Source organism: Gossypium raimondii, chromosome 9 (genome assembly GCF_025698545.1).
Source record: "Gossypium raimondii isolate GPD5lz chromosome 9, ASM2569854v1, whole genome shotgun sequence".
In the NCBI taxonomy this organism is placed as follows: Eukaryota; Viridiplantae; Streptophyta; class Magnoliopsida; order Malvales; family Malvaceae; genus Gossypium; species Gossypium raimondii.
In genome coordinates, this window is record NC_068573.1 from 46,537,268 (window position 1) to 46,555,718 (window position 18,451).

At 33.7% G+C, this 18,451-nt stretch overlaps 2 protein-coding genes across 2 annotated transcripts; one reads left to right on the forward strand and one right to left on the reverse strand.

Annotated features, from left to right (window-relative positions):
- Positions 1-1,134: 1,134 nt before the first annotated feature.
- LOC105800398 (pentatricopeptide repeat-containing protein At4g14190, chloroplastic) lies at positions 1,135-3,530 on the forward strand. The gene is made up of 2 exons (XM_012631510.2): positions 1,135-1,593; positions 2,202-3,530. Exons 1-2 carry the CDS (start codon positions 1,210-1,212, stop codon positions 3,342-3,344), a joined length of 1,527 nt encoding a protein of 508 aa, XP_012486964.1. The 5' UTR covers positions 1,135-1,209; the 3' UTR covers positions 3,345-3,530.
- Positions 3,531-3,765: 235 nt separating this feature from the next.
- LOC105800397 (protein transport protein SEC23) lies at positions 3,766-10,253 on the reverse strand. The gene is made up of 12 exons (XM_012631509.2): positions 9,276-10,253; positions 9,014-9,187; positions 7,927-8,088; positions 7,233-7,375; positions 6,694-6,769; positions 6,399-6,571; positions 6,198-6,279; positions 5,896-5,973; positions 5,475-5,636; positions 5,119-5,382; positions 4,617-4,721; positions 3,766-4,325 (listed from the first exon to the last, which is right to left on the reverse strand). Exons 1-12 carry the CDS (start codon positions 10,020-10,022, stop codon positions 4,179-4,181), a joined length of 2,313 nt encoding a protein of 770 aa, XP_012486963.1. The 5' UTR covers positions 10,023-10,253; the 3' UTR covers positions 3,766-4,178.
- Positions 10,254-18,451: the final 8,198 nt, after the last annotated feature.

Consider the following 18,451-nt stretch of genomic DNA (forward strand, 5'->3'; position numbering starts at 1 on the left):
TTAAAGAAGGAATGTCTTTGTATCTATGAATTGAATTAAACTTTGAATTTCATTATGGAATGATATTTGATGTGTAATTAGTAAAAGTTGAAAAGTGACGATGATGTGATAAATCTTGTGCACAAGTACATTTTTATGTGCTTTTCCAGCATAATTCAATGAAATTGTTACATATTTATATGTTTATATCGCATTTAATTTTAGTATTATGTTTGTTATATCCCTACTCCAGCTTAGATACGTGACAACACAAGAGGCAGATATTTGTCAATAGTCTTTTGTTTTCTTCTCAGTTAAGGGTATTTAATTGGTTATGAATCTGACCGGATATTCATGATTATAGGATAGGTCATTTGATTTTACCTACTCGTTATAGACTGTCCATGGGGATCATTGAAAAGTCGCTAAGATATAGCAATTAACCTTGTACTATCTCATCATAAAGAATGTCAAAGAAGGACCACACAATATTATGCTTGACGACAACTGACATATAACAAACATGTCATCTGGCTGACTACACAAGCAAGCCACCATTTGTATTATCGGTGACATGGCACTACCAAACAAAGGGATCTCCCTCTATATATATCTCAACACACGAAGAACAAAGGATCTTCTTCTCCCTTAAGTACCCTACTTGATACTTAGACTCACCGCAATTCTTCTTCTTAACTTCTTACCTCTTCCCATCACACATTGCCGTCTAAATCTCCACCTATCACGGGTGAACCGACCTTCAAACATATAATTTTTCAAATACAAAATTAAGTTTAGAACCAGCAAAGAATGTTTGGTTTAGTGTTTCATACAAATTGAGGTTTTTTTTTTTGGAGAAAGGTGACGGAAGAGGAAGATGAACTTTGAGGATCAAATTGAGATTTTTTGTAAATTTTAAAAGTTATTTTTTTAAAATATAACTAAATTAATATAATATAAAAATTGAATGCTAAATTTATTATTATATTATTTTTTAATGGTCATGCATCCACCCGTTAAATTTAAAGAAAATAGACAAAAAATTCAATTAATTGAGTGACCAAAATAAGAAAAATGATAATTAGATGACCGAAATAATAATAATAATAATAATAATAATAATAATAATAATTGGGTGAAAAAAAAGGGGTGTAGTTTACCGAATACATATACTCTTCCAATTCGAAAGAAAGAACAGAATTTATAGATAAAGTTTTTAGATGTAATTAGATGGAGAATGCAGTAACCCTGAATTTAGACTGCAAAATTACATTGAGATGGCAATCCTCAATTAATAGTGACAACAAAAAATCGATTCTCATCCAAACCCACTTCCCAAAATCAACCAGGCATTGTTGCTGTCTATCCTCTCTTAGCTCATCACCGTCAACACCGCGGCGGCCGCCGGATGGTTGCTCTTCCAAAACCCATACCACGCTTCTTGTTGAGACTTACCATCACCACCGGAGGCTCAGGGCTTTAATTGAAAAGCTGGAGAAGGAGGGCTCTTGCCCTATGCAAATACTTGGAGATGATGGAGATTGGACCAAAAATGATTTCTGGGCTGCAGTTAAATTTCTCAGGCATGCCTTCAGATCCAATGAAATCCTCCAGGTTCCTTTCTTTTTGCTCTTTCTCTGTGTTTTAATAATTTTGTGATCTTAAAGTTCAGATTTTTACTAAATTTGGAAGTTGGGTTTTAAGGATGTAATGATGTATTATGATGCTTAATGAAAATGGGACCTTGTTTGGTTTCTGAGAAAGGATGGAAAAAGGAAAAGTTTGGTTAGAAAATGGATGGGAAAATACAGTGAATTTAGTCTTTACAGTTCAGATTTTTACTACATACGGAAGTTGGGTTATAAGTATGTAATGATTTATTATTATGCTTTATCTGAACTGAATGAAAAGGACAGTTTGTTTGGTCTCTGAGAAAGGAATGGAAAATGAGAAATTCGGGTTAAAAAATGGATGGGAAAATATAGGAAATACAGATAGTCCTTAAAGTTCAGATTTTTATTGAGTTTTGAAGTTGGGTTCTATGGTTGTAATGATTATTTTGATGCTTTATTTGAACCGAATGGAAATGGCACTCTGTTTGGTCACTGAGAAAGGGATAGAAAATGGATGGGAAAATACAGAATATTGCAAAACATGGGATGTTTTCTAGTTTTTCTATTCGATTATTCTTTGATTTTTAATGGTTATGCATTTGTGAACAGGTTTTTCGTATGTGGAAGAACATAGAGAAATCAAGAATCAATGAATTGAACTATGAAAAGATCATAGGATTGTTCTGTGAAGAAAGAATGGTGGAAGAAGCGGTCGAGGCACTACAAGAAATGGAGGGTTACGGTCTTCGACCTTCTTTGGAGATTTACAACTCAATAATTCATGCTTATGCCAAGAATGGAAAGTTCAATGATGCTTCGTTCTTTCTCAATGAGATGAAGGAAATCGGTTTGGAACCCGAAACAGACACATATGATGGGCTAATTGAAGCGTATGGAAAATATAAACGTTATGATGATATTGGTGCGTGCTTGAAGACAATGGAATTGGATGGGTGCTCGCCTGACCATTTTACCTACAATTTGCTTATCCGTGAGTTTTCTCGTGGTGGGTTGCTCCAGAAAATGGAACAAGTTTATCGAGTCATGATCTCAAAAAAGATGAATTTGCAGCCTTCTTCTTTGGTCGCAATGCTTGAATCGTATGCAAACTTTGGGATTCTAGATAAGATGGAGAAGGTTTATCGAAAGGTTGTGAACTCAAGTTCTCTAAAGGAGGATACTGTTAGGAAATTAGCCAATGTTTATATCAAGAACTACATGTTTTCGAGGTTAGATGATCTGGGTATTGATCTTTCTTCACGAACTGGTAGAAATGATCTCGTTTGGTGTTTGCGGCTCCTTTCTCATGCTTGTCTTTTGAGCCGAAAAGGGATAGATTCTGTAATCCAAGAGATGGATGAAGCAAAAGCTTTATGGAATGTAACAATAGTGAATATTATCTTGCTAGCTTATTTGAAGATGAAAGATTTCACTCATTTGAGAAGTTTACTTTCTCAATTACCAAGCCGTCAAGTAAGACCCGATTTAACCACTGTGGGGATTCTATTCGATGCTATTGAGATCGGATTTGATGGGGCCAAAACTTTAGAGACATGGAGAAAGATGGTTCTTTACAGAGCCGTAGAATTGAACACCGATCCGCTGGTTCTCACTGCATTTGGAAAGGGACATTTTCTTAGAGATTGCGAAGAGGCATATACATCCCTTGAACCTAAAGCCAGGGACAAGAAGACACGGACATATCACCAACTTATCGATTTAGTAATTAAACACAAAGCAAAGCAATCGTAGAGCAAAATTGTCCGATGAAGTCCGGCATAAGGTTCAATTAAGCCACCTTGAGACAGATGTTGTTCCTTATCAGATTTAGTTTTACTCGACCAGTATTTCATCCTTTGTATTGTGCTTAAGCTGTCGTTACTGGTATTAGCATGCCTCCTTGTTGAGCAATGCATATTACTGATAGGCTTCCGGTTCCCCGTTTTTTATGCATGGTTACGATGGTAGAATGGATTATAGTGTAGGAACAGTAGTGAAATTAACCTTAACAGAGCGAAATAGGCTTCTGGTTCGTGACTGAACCTGCCCAACAGGCTGGTTTGAGTCGGATTTTTTGGTCCATTCTTGCGACAGCATAACAGTAGGCATTGGCATGCAAAAGAAGCAAAAATAAAACGAGGCATAGGCAAATGCCATGTTCATATTAAACATCTTTAAACCCCAATAATGTCATTATATTATATAACCTTAAATTCAGTACACAAACACACATCCACTCTCCCCTGATTCAATTAAAAACAAAACCAAAAAAAATATACCGTCACAATATATTCCTAATTGAAAATACTGTCATCAATACCTTCCTTTCCCTATAATTCTAAACCAAAAAAATATAACTCAAACTGACCTCATCTGCTGCATCCCTTATTTGCCATCCTTAAAACTTATTTTTTTCAAATATCGTCATGGGGCTCGTCGTCTCATTCATAAAATTGATGGAAAGAAAAGGTAAAAAAGAACTAAATGGAAGAGAGAATGTAAGACAGGATACATAACTCGTATTGAATGAATTTTTCATACCATACCGGAAATACCTGAGTCTTCCTTTCGACTATTTTTTCTATATTAAGATTGTACAGCCAACCTTTGGAGATGTTCAAAGAACACTTGTAAGCTTACATCATCCGTAAAGATTACATCTGAACCGGCAGCCATTTCATTGGCATTGTTGTATGTTGCTGATGGGTTCAATTTTGCCAATAAAAATCTTGCCTGCTCAACTCAACAAATAATAATAATAAGCCCCCTTGGTAATGGTAAACAGAACTGATTCAAAATTTTACCAAATAAAGCTGTAATCAGATCAGCACAATATTCAAATCTTAGAATCTTAGGTTGGGCTGTGAACATAGAAAGGAAATGCCACAATCATGACACCCCACTTTTCTTGTAGATTTGGTTCATGGGATTCAGCATTGTTCAACTCAGAACCAACCTACAAAACTTAGATAAAGGCCCTAAACTACAGCTGTGCAAATGCAAGTCTTAGTGAAATATACTGACCTGGGATCCATGCTGATCACATACAACCAATCTAGGGACAGGGAAGCGTTCGCGAATAATCATTTGTGCATCATCCTGGGGTGCTTGCAAAAGCTGTGCAAATGCCTTGAAGGGAAAAAAAAAACTCTTTAGACAAAAGAGTCATAGACCATGAACATACAAATTGGGTAGTGAACACAAAACTTGAGCGCATTAGAAACTTCACTATATTCTACATTACAATCAGGTAGCTTATCATTGTGATTAATCTCATAGTTTAAATTTCAGAGCTGCAAGATGGGTGTGCCAAGGGCTTCCTTCTGTCAGTCGTTAAGATAAGCTTCTCAAAAGAATCAGTAAAATCAAAATAAGAATAAACATTCCTTCAGACTTAAAGGGACCTCAGAATTAGTACTACTATACCTTTAGGCATGATTGAAAATTACCACATTATGAATGTAAGGGTTCTAAATAAATATACATTTAGCACTAGATTCAGGAAGCATGAACAAAATGAACATACCTGATGTTCAGGCTGGTTCTGGTAACCCATGTTGCGCCACTGAGCTATTGTCATGCCATGGAAAATTACAATACTGAAATATGAATCCAGCAAGAGAATACGATCAGCCGAAATGGAAGCCACATCCAATAATGCTGGTTGGGGCAGTGAGTTGAATGAATATGATATTAATGACGGTTGGATCATAACAGCAGCATTTGTAATATTTTCCCTGTTTAGTAACATGCGAAAATAGGCAGTTTCATCTGGACTGTTGTTAAAAACCTGCCAAAGGAAAGGGGAGGAAAACCTTTAACATAGGTCAAGAAGAATAGATTACAAAGAAAAAGGCAGCATATTTGGAAAAAGAAGCTTACTTGTACAAATTGTGACCGCCGCAGATTAAACATAAACTGAGGGAACAAAGAAAAACAAGGGTTTAATGTAAAAGATGATGGATCGTCCTTCCTGTAGTTGCCAAATTTGGAACAAAGTCGAATGAGATTCCGGTCTAGCCACCTTGTAGCATCAAACCCCTCCTAAATGAAACAAAAAGACATGAGCACACAAGGAATTAAGTAATCAGTAAAGAAGTACAATCAAAGGGCCAAAAACTAATACATAGAAATTATAACAAAAGAGAGAAAATTCTTATCCAATAACATAAATACAGAATAAGAGTGGACTTTTATTCAAAAAAAAAAAGCATAATAAAATAATCAGCATAGGTTACAAGTGAATGAATTCAAACAAGAAATATAACTGGTGTACAGCTGAATAAAAGACTTCTTAAATTACCTCCATCTCCATTTTCAGGGAAGTTATTCTTGCCATTACAACAGCCGCAGTCTCTTGATCGAAGCCTTGTATTAATTCCTAGAAAGGAGATATCATTCATGGTTAGCGTAAATTAATTCAAACAAACGTAATCAATCATTACACTATCTTAACCAAGACATATGGCAATGACATTTATACAGATCAGCTAACCTAACAATGTTGAAAATTATCAAAACATAAAATGGGACAAAATAGCAGAAACAAAAAAGATACATGTAGGTGTTATTTAGACAATTTAAACAACCAAAATATAAACTAACCTCAGAACTAACAGCACTGTCTACCCATTGTCTAGTCACAGTCGTAACTCGGAGCATTGTTTTACCCTCAGGGTCTTGATAGCTGCAATTAGATAACAATATCAAAATCAAATTAATAAAAGAGCAAAGTGAAAAACAAATCCAACATATCTCTTTTTAAGGTAAATAAAGTGGACCCTTTTAATAGTTCATGCAGCAAACCTTGTAAGAAACTGCAAATAGAGCTGTGGATTTGCAACTCCAGGAGCATTTGATTTGTCAGAGGATGAAACATCAAATAAAACCGTAAAGCAAGTACTCTTGTCAAGACCACACATTTTCCATGCTGTAGTGTTCCCCTCCCCAATGACTGTGTCAGCAACGTTAGGTCCTTTCTGCAACACTCAAAGGAATCAGCTCAAGTCCCCATAAATACAAGTAAATTGTGTCGACAGTTTTTAGTGTGCATCCGTTTCGAGATAGTGAGAGATGTAACCAAATTTCTAAATTGCCTAACCTTCTCCAAAGAAGTGCAAGGCCCGATAACCCCCTGAATCTTGATATCTTTAGAACAGTTGATCTCGAGTGTGCCACTAGAAAGAAAGAAAGAAAAAAAAAAGAGCATATGATGAGCGTGGAAGATGCATACTACATCTAACACAGTTCATATTTCTTGGTGTGTCATACGATGCCACAGCCAATCTAAGTTACAGATAATTCAAACTTAAGCTACAGCACAAGAACATAAATTAATTTCGGGGAGCACCAGTGCTTAATCATCTTAATGTATGCAGCATTGTGCAATTTGATAAAACTTTATGTCAAAAGTTCACATTCTTTTATAGCAGCAATAGCTAGTGAAACATCAGAACTAAGTTAAAAGCACACTGGGTGGTTGGCACATTTAGAACTCAAACAAGTAACATGAAGGCCAACTGGAACAAGAATGTAGATTAAGCAATTAAGAATGCAACTATATACTTATTTACCAACAAGCATGGAAACATGTACTAGAAAGGTTGAACAATAAATGGTGAGAGCCTGAGAGAAACTAACTTAAAACATAGGCCAAGAGTCTGCTCCCCATCCTTAAACACACGCTTGAAAGAGTCTTTGAATACAGAATGACCAAAACTTTCTGCTAGAACAACAAGGCCACCTGTCCTTTCAACTGCAACTTTCATTTCAGCAACTCCAACCTGAGAACACACAAAAACCCATTAGATGTTCATTTACAGTTCATATTGTCAAGATCACTAATATGTGAAGTTATCAGCATTTATATAAAATAAAAGTCTTGCAACCGAGTTAAAAAGAATTACTATTAACATCCACAGTTTCTCACAACATAAAATCATTTATGTTACAAGCCACCAGTCAAAGAAGCAAGGAAAAAAACAAGCCTTAATGTCTTCATGTTTCCACTGCATCATATATAGACTGAAATTAATGAGTAAACTCTAACAGCAAGAAAGATTGGGGGGGGGGGAGAGAGAGAGTCCTGTAATGTAAGAATCTTCATATCGGGTTAGTCAATGTTCAAATAAAATTTGGGTCCTTATATCTTATCAGCTTCAGCAGGTTCTTCAATGTTCAAATTCAATCCATGAGAATAGTTTAAAGGCAGAACAGAACTGAAAACTTTGTAAAGTGAATCCATCCTTATCAAGAGAGTCAACTAGCTCAGATTTAAGCACAAAAAAAGGAGTTTAAATATAATTGGAGAACCTGAATTGCGGCCATGACACACCTGATCAAGTGCAGATGCAAAAAGGTCGAGTACATGACCCTGGCTGACCAACTGCTTGGCAAGACTATCATAAAATTTGACAGCTTTCTTAAAATAAGGTGCAGCATCCTTATCAAGATCTTTATGGGAACGTACAGGTTCTGACAAATCCTTTGATACAATCTGCAAAAATCATATAAATCAGTATCATCTTGATGACAACCTAGAATGTCAGTACAAATTAAACAAGAAGCAATCTTTATATTAACATTATTTGCCTAATCTTGGTTTTCTCAATTAAATCATTGTTTCTGAGTCATTCAAACAACTAAAAAGGTATTTAGATATGAGAATCATCTTGCACAAAGAAACAATACGTATTAAGACAATAAGCTATATGAAAGCATGAAGATAACATAAATTTGTGTGAATACATTCGAAAGAATGAATATACTTCATAGGAATAACTTTTATGTAATAAAAGATCACTTTTTAACCAGTTGCTCAAGTAAATGCACTGACATCAAATGCTAATCAAACAGAAAACTGGGTTTTAAACATGGCTCTGTTCTGTACTACGATGGGCACCAGTGGTAGTGCTCTAATTACAAAGCCGTTTTGCTTCTGTTTGGATGCCTGCAGTTTTTTACATTATTTAGAAAAGAAACATGCACCAATATAACAATGATGTATCATTGAATAGAACTTTCAGGATGGCAACAAATATAAAGGTCATACTACCTACAAGTTATAACAAACCATATCCAGCTCAACCATCTAATCCATGTTACTCGGAATTGGGTCACAGTGTTGGACATTAATACATGTCCAATACAGATACGTTCATTTATTTTTCTAAAATTTTTCCTTGTATTTGGAAAATTCTTCACATACTAGTGCCTGTATCAAACACAGTGTACCTCAAGAAAAATATGAGTCAGGGCAATATAGGGCACATTTATTATATGCAATGACATCCATAAACTTGTTACAACCCATGAGAAATCGAATGACTTGCTTTACTATCAGCTATGTAAACTTGATTTCTACAATTTAGTTGTGCAACATGTAAAATTCAGAAGCTAAACAAAGAGTTCAATGGCATTACCGTCCCAGGCCCTTCAGTACATGGACCACCAACCAAAGCAACAATCCTAGCACCAGTACCAGGCAAGCAAGCTCCAAGCAATCCAGCTGCAACACTCAAGGCCACTCCGGTACACCTTGACGCTCTATGCCCCGCTTGAACTGGCCATTGATCCGTTTGTAACTCATCCAACAACTATATTAAGATCAACTAACCTCTTAATAAAAAGTTTAACAACTCAAAAAGATTATTTCCCACGAAAATTTGATATAAAAAAACGCACCGAATTCAGTGTGAATTCGCAATCTGATGCAGGCAATAAAAACCTGTTAACGCCGGTATTTGTGAACCCATTCTGTAGGCCTTTAGGATACCCGGCAGTCGGCCGCCGGCCAGCAGCTCCAAGACCCAACTGCTCCAACACCTGCTCCTTAGTAATTTCCTTATTACCCCTGAAAACATAGACCTTCGACATATCCGAAAACCCCAATTCATGGACATGAGCTTGAGTCCCAAACGAAACGAACCCAACAAGCGCATTTTCCGGCAATAACCCAATTGCCTGCTTCATCGCCGATTTCACAAACTCAAGTTCTTCCTCGATCATGCAAGTGTCCAACACAAATACAAACACCGGCGGCAATTGAGGAGCACTGGAAGGGTTGTTCGGGTCCGGCTGGAGCGTGTATTGCACGGTGGTGTATTGCGGGTAGAGTTCGCACGGGAGGTTCGTTTCGGAGATCATAGCATAGTGAGGCGGAAAGTGGTTCCGCTGGTAACAGAAAGGGCAGATCCAGATCTTGGCAACTAAGTCAACACGCGCAAAGGCGTTGAGCGCAGCTGAACACGTCCTGCACCGTAGAGGCGCGTAAGGGAGCGTCGGGATGTCCGGGTGAGGACGGATCGGAGCGATGGTAGCCGCCAACGGGATCACACACTTGCTAGCTTCGACTTTGGTGCGTGGCCAAACGTTCCACGTCATCCGCACGGCGTCAATCCCTTCGGGATCCGTGTTCGCCATCTCCGACATGGTTGAAAAATATATTCAAAAATTTTATTAAAAAAAACTATTTGTAGGGATTAAATTTGATTAATAATTTAGAAATCCAATAGGAATTTTGAGGTTTTTCAATTTTTTAAAATTTTTTTTGGTGATTTTAGGCGACCCCAAGAAAAACAGAAGAGAAAGGGGTCACCGAGAGAGGAAGGGAGAAGCAGATGATTTCGAAAACGAAAAGGGAAGAAAAGTGATTTGATCTATGCAGTGAGTATTTAAAGGGAAAGATTTGTATTTATGGGAGGCTATAATTTATCTTTTATTTTATATCTATTTAATTTTAAAAATCTCTCCATTTCTGTATCAAGATTTCATGTTCCATAAATTAGATTTTATTCAAATTACCATATATTCAAATTACCCTTTTTACGATAAAACATAGATCTATCTTATTAATCATACAACTTGTATTATGATGGGTAAAATCTAAATCTTGCAAGATTAATGCCCGAATCCAAAATTTATAAAGGTGATAATAATTTTAAGATTATATATCTATAGTAAAACGAGATAAATAATAAAGTAAAATGTGTTAATTATGAAGCGGTGTTCTTACCTCATTTTATTGTCATCTCTAACTTAAATACAAGTAGGAATATCATCCCATAATTTAAAATCGTCATGATAAACTAATTATCTAGTTAAACTATATGCCTAATTCAATCAAGTTTAATATCACTCTTGAGTAGCATAAGTTATTTAAATTTAAAATTGATGCATCCAACTTCAAACAAACAAATCTTCCTCGTCGTTGTTAGTGACATAATATCCATTATGTGAATAAACAAATATGATGCCATAACTTTAGATATCATTCATCACCCATTTTTAGCACATCTCTCATCGTCATCTTTTCAACTTTGTAATGAGATAAATTGCCCCCAATTTATGGAAGATGTTGCAATAATGAAAGCACCACCCTCTTGTCTAATTACACATATTTAGCCAACTACCCCCTCGGTCGCATAAACATTAGAGCAATGGCATAGTTATCACCCATCAAGTATGTCATATACTCCACCCTTAAATAAACTCCCATACTTTCTATACTCGATGTTAAATGGGAATCTCTTTATTCCCTCTATAAAAAAAGAAGCAAGACATAAAATTATTGTCAGACGACATTTCTAAAATACTTTTTTTTAGTTAAAAATTAATAAATAATGTAGTCTTTATAAGTTTTGTTATACATTGTTGTTGGCACTTATATAAAAAACTCGAGATCGTTTAACATTTGAACATACTTCTCATGGCCTAATCAAGGTATGGCATGAAGCTATTCATGATTTCACAATCATTAACAACTTCCTCGACCCTCAAGTTAATACATTTCTCAAGAACCAAACGCATATTAAGGAATTTTTTGCAACTATGTGATTCAAAATTAATGTCCTAAAGCAATCAACAAAAGGAAGTATCAAAATATCAATCTTCCAAGTGTTGTAATCACTAGAAACTCAAAATAGATTCAAATATTTGAATCTAAGCCATTGTATAAAGGTATATTAATAGACTCACATAATAAACTTTTAATATCACATTCGCTTTGAAATTGTTGCATGTAACAGTTTAACATTATCATGTCGTGTTTTTTATTATATTATATTTTAGTTAAATTTTGTATCCTTAGTTATATGGTAATATTTTGTTTATATACAAAATTAATAAATCAATTCGGCCCTAAGTTAATTATGGCAATAGCTTATCATAAAAAGTTAGGGACATGTTTGGTTCAGTGTAATAGAATATAGCTGTAATTGAATAGAGCTGTAATGGAATAAAACTGTAATTAGTAATTCAATTGTTTGGTTAATGGAATGGAATAGAACCGTAATAATATTCTGGTGTTTGGTTGAATAGAATGATGTTGTAATATCATAAGGAAAAAACTAAAATGACTAGAATACCCTTAGCAGAATTTTTTAGGTAAATGATTATTGTTATTGTTATTAAATTTTAATAAGATTATTATTAAAATAATTTAATAAAAATAATAAATAATTTAACCATATTTTAACATAATTATTATTAAATATAATTTAATAAAATAATATATAATTTAATAAAATTCTTAATATAATTATTATATGAATTAAAAATCATAAAATATAATACAATAAAATAATATATAATCTACTTTTATTTTGTATTAACTCAATTCGTTTATAGGTATATAATGTTGTAAAATTATGTATTTTAAAATATTCGATTATCTCCATAAAATCTAAAACTCCATATTCTTTGCAATTCGATTATAGGTATATAGTGTCTTAACTATCTTTGCAAGTTTGTATTCATCCTCACATTCTTACCATAACATGATTTGTTTGTAGCATTTCACTTTCTTTTTTTTTTTTTTTTTGTTTCGTTTGTTGAGATAATTTTGTAGTGTTAATTATAAATTTTAATCAAACAATATAAGTAATATAAAACATTGTCGAAGACCAAAATTAAATATAATATAAATTAAAGATACCAAAAATAAAAATAGTTTAAAAATATATTAAAAGATTAAAATAATTTTAAATGAAACATATCAAAATAAAAACATATCGAAAATTTAATAAAACCAAAATGTTCTTGTTTAAAGTAAAAGATCAAATCCTAATTGTAAATGTAGTTTAACATGTATATATTGTCTTGTTGCTACCTTAGCACACCCTTGAGTGATATTTTTCCCCTTCTTGTTGCTACTTTCAACCAGTTAGCTAAAACACAAACCATTCCATTATTTCAAGAGGATACACATTTAACACATAATGGTTCCAACTAAAAATTCCAAATAAAAATAAACTTAACAAAAAACCAAATGCAAAATGAATGGAAAACATGAAAATGTCCTTAGCAACCATGTAAATGCCGGATAAAATCTGCAACTTTTGAATCAATCAAATTAGAAAGTTACCTTCAAAATGTAGGGACAGACTAATAACAAAGAAAACAAGTAGAAAGTTACAACTACAAACTTAAATATTAAATATTCGAGATTCATTGTGCCAATTCGATACTAAAAAAATTAAAACTTTGAAATTATAAATGAACGAAGCATACTAGATCAAATTAGATTTAAATTAAATATAATATCATTGACTCACTGCGGTAAGCAATCACTAATGATTTGAGCACAAATATATGCATAATATATATTTGAAGTCAATATGGTAAGATGGTCCATCCTCATGCAAATGTTATCAATACAAATCAGCAATGATTAAAAAAACCAGCCCACATTAGCTGCAATCTCAGAGTCAGATCATGCAAACAATTGACTATCAAATGATTATGATGGACTAAGATTCATGCTTGTGCAAAGCAAGAATTGAAAAAGCACAAAGCATGAGTCAGATTCATGCTTGTGTTAACTTAGTAGTGTAGGATTTGATTTACATGAGACTATTGCATAATTTTAAATCAAAAGGTAAGGCATCAAAGATAAATTTATCTATCAAACAAAACAAGTAAATCACAATATAAATTGTGCCCTTGAACAAATCAATCAAGACAGTGACAAACTCCAAATATTAGCATTAGATAGGTTTATTTTACATTTTAGCATGGCTACCTACAACCCTAATTAGATACATAAGACCTGCCTAAATCAATATATGCCAGAAATCTTATGACTCAAAAATGTTAATTACCAGGAAGGCAATAGCTTCAAAAGGTAACCAACAATCAAACAAAGAACTAAGGTATGAAGCTATGTTACACGAACTCAGAGGTATTAGTCCAATATGGGTAAGCTCAATCTTTTTTTAAGTTGTTCCATATATTTGAAGAATCATTTCCCCATAGCCATGTTCGAATATGTGTCAGATAGGGTGTTGGACATTGGTACTTCAAGGGAAATGAAGAGTCGGCGTACAATAGCTTTGAAACCTTCACGCCATGTTTGGTTTGGTGTATTGGCTATGCCAATACACCCCTAATTGGTGGGCCCCACCTAATCCCCCTCTAATTCGCCGTTTGGTTCAATGTATTGCTAATCCTCCTCTAATCCGTCACTTTCCTAATCGGTGAAAACCACCGATTTCTATTCCCCCTCTTTTCCCCAGATTAGGTGACGCTTCAACAAAGCCTCCCTGTTTTACCCTCACCCGATCCCCTTTGTTTCTCTTCTGTTCCTTCTACCTTCATCCGATTTGCTTCCTTGTTTCTTTGCTTTTCTTTTCTGCCGATTTGCTCCCAGTTTATTTTCTTTTCTTTTCTGCCGATTTGCTCCCCCCGTTTCTTTTCTTTTCTTTTTCGGCTGATTTGCTCACAGTTTCTGCCGATTTGCGTCATCGGTTAGTCTATGTTTCCTGAAAGAATAATATCCTTTTCTTTTGTAGATATGTTCAATATACTTTGGAGGTAAACCTTTTCTATTGTTTTTATCTAATCGGTTTCCCCTTTTGCTTTTTTCAGGTTTTTCTTCATTGTGCCCCGATTTGCTCATTAACAGGCTAGTTTTCCATAGTTATTTTGTTTGTATTGCATGTGCGATTGAAATGGGTTTTCTGTTGTTGGTTAGGCTTAAGAAATGCATACTGTTGATTTTCTATTATTGTTATTATGGATATTGTAGGGAAAATTATGCATGTATGTCTTTTCATCAGCATAGGACCGACAATCCTTTAAAAACAATAGTCGGATTAGGCTTAACAGATGATCCTTTGAAATTGTTCTCTCTTCTCTGCTAACCTTCGCTTTTGATTTTTTTTTTATGATGGATGGTTGTTTTATAGCCGAATTATGAAGTTTGTTTGATCGAATTTCGATAACTTTGAAGTGGTTCCCAGCGTTCGAAGTTGTTCTCTCTTCTTTGCTAATCTTCGATTTTTGTTTGTTCTGTTGTAATTTTTGAGTCCTTTTTTGATCTCCAAAACCGAATGAGATTTCTTCTTTTGTTTGTTTGTTTAAATGCCTGAACTGAGTCGTTTTTTAATTTGGTCCTCTGAAAGTAGCAAAAATAGGTAAGATGAAAATGTTAGATGATAACGAATGTTCAAAAGAATTGATAATGTTAAGAATATTGAATTTCATGCTGAGTGCAAATCATAGAAACTAGAAGCTGTTAGATCTGTGTGTAGTCTGGCTTTGGATATATGTGTGAAGATACTGATACTGGTACTTCAATGTCTTTCAAGTATTCCATTTTTTCTAAAATAATTATACATACACATGGTCAGTTACATAGATATCAAAGACCTTATGATTTCAATCTTGTAGGCAAGTTAAAGTACTTGTACATTACAAATTCATGTTTGAAGAGTTTATAGGCGATAAAGATTTTGTTGGTTTGTTCTGGACATTGTTTTGATAGTCTGCTGGAAAATGTTATTTTAGTTTGTTAGTGAGTAGAAGATGAAACTGTTCTGGCAGTTGTTTTGATTGTCTGCTGGAAATTGATCTTGATTTGTTAGTCAGTAGAATATGAAACTGGAACTTTATTTGTTCTTGATTTGTTAGTCAGTAGAATATGAATATGGAAATCAAATGCTGTTTGGGAGTTACTTGCAGGACCACTCTGTTTATAATTATTTAATTTTATTAAATGTCAACCAAGTTGTGATTGAGTGATAATGTATAAAATGAGAAATTTAAAACCTTGCTGTAACAGGCATATAGATTGGGACGAGCATAGGATTTGAAGAGCATGTGTTTTGAACATAGGCCATGATAATACAAAGGAAAAAGTCAGCCATTAAAATAAGCAAGTAATTAATTTCATCAAAAAGCATTCAAAATAAGCATTCAAATTGGCTTTAAAAAAAATTGTAAAAGCATTCGGTAAAACTTGTAAAAGCAAGTAATTAATTTCATTAAAATACCTTTCCTTTAATTAATTTTCATGCCCTTCATGATGTTTTAGGGTGAAAGAGTTTGTAATCTATTTCTAATGCTAACTTATCATTATATTTTTCTTTATATGACATTTCACCGACCAAAGTAAGCTAATTGAATGTGATTAATTGCTCTCTTTTTATTATGGTTTACGTCACTAGCTCTCAAACCATATTCGTTTCTTTTACTTTTGTCTCTAATTTTTTTATATTGGTATTTAAATTATTTTTCGATTATTATTTTTAGTCAAAGAATTTAACGAGTTTAAAAATAAATACTTCATTCGATCGGTCAGAATGCACCACGTGTCTATTCTTTTTCTTTTTCATGTCATCTATAAATCATATATAATAAAACTAAATTAAAATAAGACCTAAATGAATGAAAGTCAAAAAAATAATGATGCTTAGAAAATATTTTCACATTTGAACCTACCATGTGAAGAAAATCTAATTAAACTTGGGTCTCCAAATTCATATTTATTGAACCCATTTTACTATTTTCGTATAAAATTATATATAAATTTGTTTTCAAAGTGGTCAATAATGTGAAATCATAAAATAGCAATTCCTTCAATAATTATAAACCTTAATTATTTTAATCAATATTTAAAATAAGGACTTTAATATTTTATTATTAAATCAAATCCTCATTCTTTATTTTATTTGTTTTAAAATTAGAAAAACCTTAATTAAACTAATCATAAATAAATAAACTAATCAATGTTCAAACTTTGAACATGCTTTATTAAACTAATCAATGTGAGGAATTTGAACATGCTTTAATGAACTAACTGTTAATATTTATACGAGATTAAATGTTATTCAAGTTTTAAAACTTGAAGTATATATATACCAACAATTAATTTTAGGTCAATTATACATACACCAACAATTATACATACACCAACAATTAATTTTAGGTCAATTATACATACACCAACAATTAATTTTAGGTCAATTATACATGCTTTATAATTTCTTTATTGTTTGGGTGATTGATAAAGAAATGAAATTAAAGTTGCAATGATATCATTTAGTAGATACTTTTTTGCTTCGTGTGTTCTAAATTTGTATTGTTTTTTTTATTTGATAATGTGTAATTGCAACTTCAATTCATTGATAGTGTATTCCAATTTAAATATGTCCCAGTAATGGCTCGTCTGCCTTTAATTGCACAAACTGTGAGGCGTAAAAGAATTGGTATCACTGTGACAATAAAGTTGGAAATCTGTAGAATTGCGATTTGGTTCTTATTTAGAATGGGTGCCAGCCTTAGCCTACAGACTTATAGACCAAGGATTAGGTCCTATACCTTAGATTTTTATGCAAAACGGGATTATGTGAAAAGGCTTGTATATGCTAGTGACGAGACTTGTATTGAACAAGTTAGGATGAATAGAACTGTCTTTTTTAAACTATGTGAGATGTTAGAATCGATAGGGGGATTAAAGTCGTCAAGGTTCATGCTTGTTGATGAGCAAGTAGTAATGTTTTTACATATCATCTCCCATCACCTGAAAAATCGAGTTATCAAGCATCACTTTAGAAGGTCCGAGGAAACTGTTAGCAGAGCATTTCATAGTGTTTTAAATGCTGTCATACGCTTACAAGATGTCTTATTTAAGAAGCCGGAGCCAATTACAGCCGATTCTTCTGACACAAGGTGGAAATGGTTTAAGGTATTAGACTGAGTTTTATATATAGCTTGTACAACATTTAGTTGACTTAGATTTAAATTAGTATTCTAACTCAAGGTTTTATATCATGTGATATAGAATTGCTTAGGTGCTCTTGATGGAACCCATATCAAGATTAGGGTGCCAACAGTTGATAAACCTAGATATCGAACCCGAAAAGGTGACATAGCAACAAATATGCTAGGTGTTTGTACACCTGAGATGCAATTTGTTTATGTTCTTCCTGGTTGGGAAGGTTCAGTTGCCAATGGACGGGTGCTTCGAGATGCCATTACTAGAAGACATGGACTAAAAGTTCCTCATGGTAAAGTGTATAGTTAAAGGAATTTGAATTATTCATTAAGATCAAACTTTGTGTGCTGAATTAATCATTTATTAAAAAAATTATTTTATAGGTTGTTATTATCTAGTTGATGCTGGATACACAAATTGTGAGGGATTTCTTGCACCATTTAGAGGACAGCGATATCATCTGAACGAGTGACGTCAGGGTTATCAGCCAAGTTCTCCGCAAGAGTTTTTTAATATGAAACATGCCTCAGCACGTAATGTCATTGAAAGATGCTTTGGCTTATTAAAACTTAGATGGGGAATACTTAGGAGTCCATTGTTTTATCCTGTAAGGGTGCACAATAGAATTATTATTGCATGTTTTTTGCTCAATAATTTTATTCGAACCCATATGAGTATTGATCCCATTGAAGCGGAGGTGGGAGAAGGATTACCTACTAATGTGGTGGATGACGATGAACCGAATATCACAAATATTCATCCATCGAATGCTTGGGCTACTTGGAGGATGGAACTAGCCAACCAAATGTTCGATGAATGACAAGCATCTAGAAATTAGTTAGGTTTAGGGACAAATTGAGTTACA